Source organism: Bos javanicus, chromosome 10 (genome assembly GCF_032452875.1).
Source record: "Bos javanicus breed banteng chromosome 10, ARS-OSU_banteng_1.0, whole genome shotgun sequence".
NCBI lineage: Eukaryota > Metazoa > Chordata > Mammalia > Artiodactyla > Bovidae > Bos > Bos javanicus.
This window is the reverse complement of record NC_083877.1, coordinates 35597884-35602593: the sequence shown is the minus strand read 5'-3', so window position 1 is coordinate 35602593 and position 4710 is coordinate 35597884. Positions and strand designations below refer to the sequence as shown.

At 56.0% G+C, this 4710-nt stretch overlaps 1 protein-coding gene across 1 annotated transcript; it reads right to left on the bottom strand.

Annotated features, from left to right (window-relative positions):
- Nucleotides 1-577: 577 nt before the first annotated feature.
- On the bottom strand, nucleotides 578-4710 carry INAFM2 (InaF motif containing 2). The gene has a single exon (XM_061430749.1). It carries the CDS (start codon nucleotides 3213-3215, stop codon nucleotides 2757-2759), a length of 459 nt encoding a protein of 152 aa, XP_061286733.1. The 5' UTR covers nucleotides 3216-4710; the 3' UTR covers nucleotides 578-2756.

The window sequence follows — 4710 nt, the reverse complement described above, 5'->3', positions numbered from 1 at the left end:
AAGCCTCACCTTTGAAGCAACCCACACCTTCTCTCTGCCCTGTGGCTCTCTCGCCTCCTCCTCCCTTGTAGACAACGCTCTGACCAACCACTGCAGATCCATCCATTTGTCTCCCCCAATATTAGCGCTTCTTGAGCTTTCTAGGGGCCAATGGTCTAAAGGTGAGAACAGCGATTCTATCAGGCAGCTGATCTTCTAGGTCTCAGCCAGCTCAGTGTTTATAATAATTCTTAAATGCACGCTTACTGGTCCCTTAGCTTCCTCAGTTAGGCATCTGCTCAGAGTCCTTTAAAAGAACTTTTTCCAACCAGTGTGAGGTTAGCCAAAGGTAGCTGAACTAGATATCACTGTTCTTCCCACCCCGAGATTGCTTCCGGACTAAGAGGATTCCTGCCACCCTTCACTGATCAATTTGGTCAAACCATCAGGCACAGAGAACATTAGAGCAATTTCTTTTCCCTCCTACACTTATTTATCATCACCCATCCACCACACCTTAGACCACTGCCTCTTTCAACCTCTAACTCCTTCCCCAAGAAGTATGAAAAGAGAAACGATCAACTTACACGGGCTGACGTAGAGTTCTTAGAATGTATTTTTGTTCACCTGAAAAATAAAACTTTTAAAAAATATACAGGACTTTTTGAGTACAGGTATATCTTAAATGGCTGAATTATAAATAATGTCTCTGGTCACGCTCACAGCTGGGGCTGGAGCTGATGTCCCAATTCCAGTGAAGGTGTTAAGAGTCTGGAGGCCAACAGCTGAACCCACAAGTGGTCTCTCTAGACGCCGATCCATCCCAAAGTGGATTCAACAGTCCAGAATGCAGGGGTCAGAATGGGGACAGGGGACTGGACTCCCAGATGTTCTCCTGCCAGTTCAAAGGATTCTTGGAATAAGAGATCGATTTACAAATTATTAAAATATAGGACTAAAAATTCACACAATAAATATAAATTACAGGTTATTATTGAAGTTATAAAGTGGCATTCTATGTTTCTTCCTCCAGGCCCTCACCAAAAATTTAAAAAGGTCTCAAAGGCTTCCTGATGACCAAAGTCAAGTGCTCGGAAATCTCCTTCAGCCAAGACACCTTGGGGGTGCTACCAGCCTGCCCCTAGGCAATGACAGCTCAGCTGCTTTTATCTTGCCCACAGCAGGACATGGCTGAAATCGAGGCTGTGGTCCTGTAAACCTGGATCAGAGCTAACTGGAGTATAGGCCAGAAAACTGGAGAGACAAATTGTTTCAGGACTCAGGTGGATAAGTTGTTGTCGTTGTTTTAAAGTGCCTCATTTCCCAAAAAGGAAACATGAAGGGGTTTGATATCTTGTCACTACCCACACTCAATTGCCTAAAAGCAAGTGGCTGAAGGAAATGGAATCCAAATTGAGGATGTAGAATTCTTGTGGCCCCAGAGCTAGCTTTACAAATCTGTCATTTCACCTACTGCTTCTCATCTCAATGAAAGTATAGGCTGTGTGTAAGTAGGGCTTATCAGGAGAGGTAAAGACTAGCCAGTTTAACTTTCCATGGGTCGTCTATTATCTGGCTATCAAAACACAATCCTGAGCTTGAAGCCCATCTTTCAGCCCTTCGAGTTCCATAGTACAACTCAAAACCAGAGGATGTGCTCAAAGCTCTGGATTTACAACAGATTTCATTCTAATCACAGGGCTACACTGTCACCACAGGCTCAGGGCAAGAGGGAAGGTGAAGGTGATTACAGAACAAGACCTAACCTTGAAGAACAGGAAAAAAAAAAAAAAGATAAAACATTTGTGATCCATTCTACTTACAAAAGCTTGCTCTTCCTAACCTCTGTGAGAAGGCCAAGGGTTGAAGCACAGAGACATTGCTCTTTCCCTTCCTTTCTTCCCTGGCGGGTATCCAGATACTTAGGGCTGGAATAGAAAGCCTCTTAGGTGGGGGCACTAGGGTGGGAAGAGGAGGGGACGGGTATATTCCTCACCCTCCCCAAACTGCTTCTACTTCTTCAAAGGTTTTCCATTGTCCTTTCAACAGGTTTGAGAACGATTATACTCTTTTGTGTCATAAACCTCTTTCTGAAATAGGAGGGGGAAAAGGGAAAAAAGTGGGTAATGAAAAAGTGTTTATGCCCTTCTGGCTAGCTGCACTTTGGGGGCCAGCAAATAGCCCTTGCTTAACCCCATCAGTCAGTAGCTACCCAGGGTGTGGGAGGATACATGTAGTTCTATGTAATTATAGCTTCTAGTGCATATGTCAACAACTATATACAGGGATCTATAAATTAAATGCATCTGTGGCCACTGCAACTAGGTTGACGTACCTGAGCTCCACTACTTTCCGTGCCTGCCTCCTTGCAAGAGCTTCAGCTTATTAAAGAAGAGCCCCTACAGCTCCCTCCTTTCTTTAAGTCTTGGGGGAAAGCCCAAGTCACCCCTCCACGTAGGATACATAAGAGCTAGCGGCGCAGAAGGGTTCAGTGCTGGGATCTCCCCACCCCTCCCCCACCCCCCTTATGGCTCAGGGCCCTGGCGCAGCACCGTCCGTAGGAAGACCAAACCCGGAGCCCCCGGGGAATAGTGGTCCCTTGGCTGAAGATGAGCTGCAGGGCCCTCACCCCTGGGGCGAGCCGGCGATCATCGGAGGAAGAGAGGCGTTCACTCCCGTGAGGGTCACTTCCGCGGGCTCCCCGCCCGGTCCTGCTGCAAAGTCCTGCCTCCGGGCTTGGGGAGGATGGTTTCCGGCCGCCCCTGCCACCGAGGGGTTCAACGACTCCCCGGCGCTGCCGCCGCTTCCTCCTCGTCCTCCTCGGCCCCCCGCGGCTGCTCCAGCGGCCCGGCCTGGGGGCTGTCGGCAGAGGGCTCCGGAGACACGGGCCGCGCCGCCTGCAGCGGGGGCGCGTCGCGCGGCGCCTCGCGGCGGGACAATCCCGTGCTGTTGGGCCCCGCCGCCGCCCCCGAAGTCCCGGACGGGCCGGTGGCGTTGGAGCCGCCGGGGGGCGGGCCGGCGGCTCCCCCCGAGGTCCCGGCGCCCACCGGCTGCCAGATGAGGCTGTAGTAGACGGCGAGCACGATGGCGGCCAGCGACACGGAGAGCACGTAGGCGAACACAGTGGCGAGCCGGACCCACTTCTTGTTGGTCTTGGCCGCCATCTTCGCCTTCTTGTCCCCGGTGTAGGTGGCCGGCTTGCCCCGCTCGGCCGGGGTCGCGTCGCGCTCCTTCATGGGGGGGCCCCGGCCTTTGCCCCGGTGCTCCACGGCCCCGGTTGGAGGGGGCCTGGCGGCCTGCAAGGACTGGGCAAGGGGCGGCCCGGCGCCCTCGGTTCCCGGCCGCTCGGCTCTCCGCAGCCGCTCCTCACGCCGCCAGCCCGCAGCCCGCCACTGCGTCGCTGCAGCCGCCGCCGGGGCCTGGACCAGTCACCGTCGCCAGCGCCGCCGCCGCCGCCGGCCCGTCAGTTGCTTCCTCGCTGCTGCCACAGCCACAGCCGCCACAGTCGCCCGACTCCAAGTCCCCATCCGCCGCCGCCGCCGCCTGCCCGGCCGCCGGCCGCCCGGTCTCCAGTGGCCGCGCGGACAGCGCTCTCCACTCCAGCCGGGCTCCCCCGCCTCGCGCGCCGGCAACAAGGGGCGGGGGAAAGCGCTGCTGGGGGCTGCCTCTTAAAAGGGCAACGGCGGGGGTCCGGAAGTGCCGCGCGGGGAGGAGGCTGGCTGCTGGCGGGCGCCGGGAGCCCCCCCCGCCGGGACGCCCTGTTAAGAGAGGGTTAACAGAGGCTGTCTCTTAAAAGGGCAACGTCGCCGCAGCCCCGCACGGGCTGACGCGGCGAGGGTGGGAGCCTCCGGCGCTTCTTTAAAAGGGGAACAGCGTCTTTTAGGGCGGAGTGGTGAACCGGGAGCCCGGCGGAGAGGGGTGGTCGGAGCGCGGAGCTGTCAACTCTGGCGCCTCCCCTCTGTGTTCAGACTGCCCGAAGTGACAGGTTATTTAGCAGCAGCGGCTTCCGCTCCCAGGCCTCAGTTTACCTCCAGAGGCGGGGGGTGACTTCACGTTGGTGCTCTCGACTCGCGCCCCGTCCCACGTACCCTCCGGGCGGGTCTTTCAGACCCCTTTACTCCTAGGCAGCCTGGCCCACGTCTGGCGTAGGCAGCCCAGGAACCTGGAGAATGCACTGAGGTTGCAGCTGGTCGGTTCCTTTCCTAGCCCTCACTCCCACTTGCAGCCGCATCCCGCCTGGGCTTCAGGCGCTGTCCCGATTCTCTGTCCTCTTAGATTCCGGAGTCGGGAGAGTACACGTGCTGAGCTGGTTCTCCAGACTCTCCTCCCACCTTAGTCCTGAAGTTTGCAACAGGTCCCAGATCCCGCTTTAGGGGGATTCTGGCTCCCGGGTTTAGGCTTGATCCATGGACTCAAGAGGCTCCACTGAACCGGTGGTGCGGCTTACAGGGCTTTCCCCTCCTCTGACCCAATTCAGGTCTCAGCCTGGGCGGTGTTCCCTTGCCACCCTTCCCATGTGGGGCTTGTCATCCCTCCTTTAGGTGCTGAGGACCCCTCTCTAAGCTCGTACTCTCGGTAGCCACTTCTCTTTTGTCTTCTCTCCGCCCCCGCCTGCATTGCCTGTTTGTGAGATTTTCTAAAATTTCTGGTTCTCTCCTCCTTGAGTTCTGCTTCCTTAGTTCCCAGAGCTGTGTCTATGGACCGCCTGGATATCTCAATGGGTATGGGGGA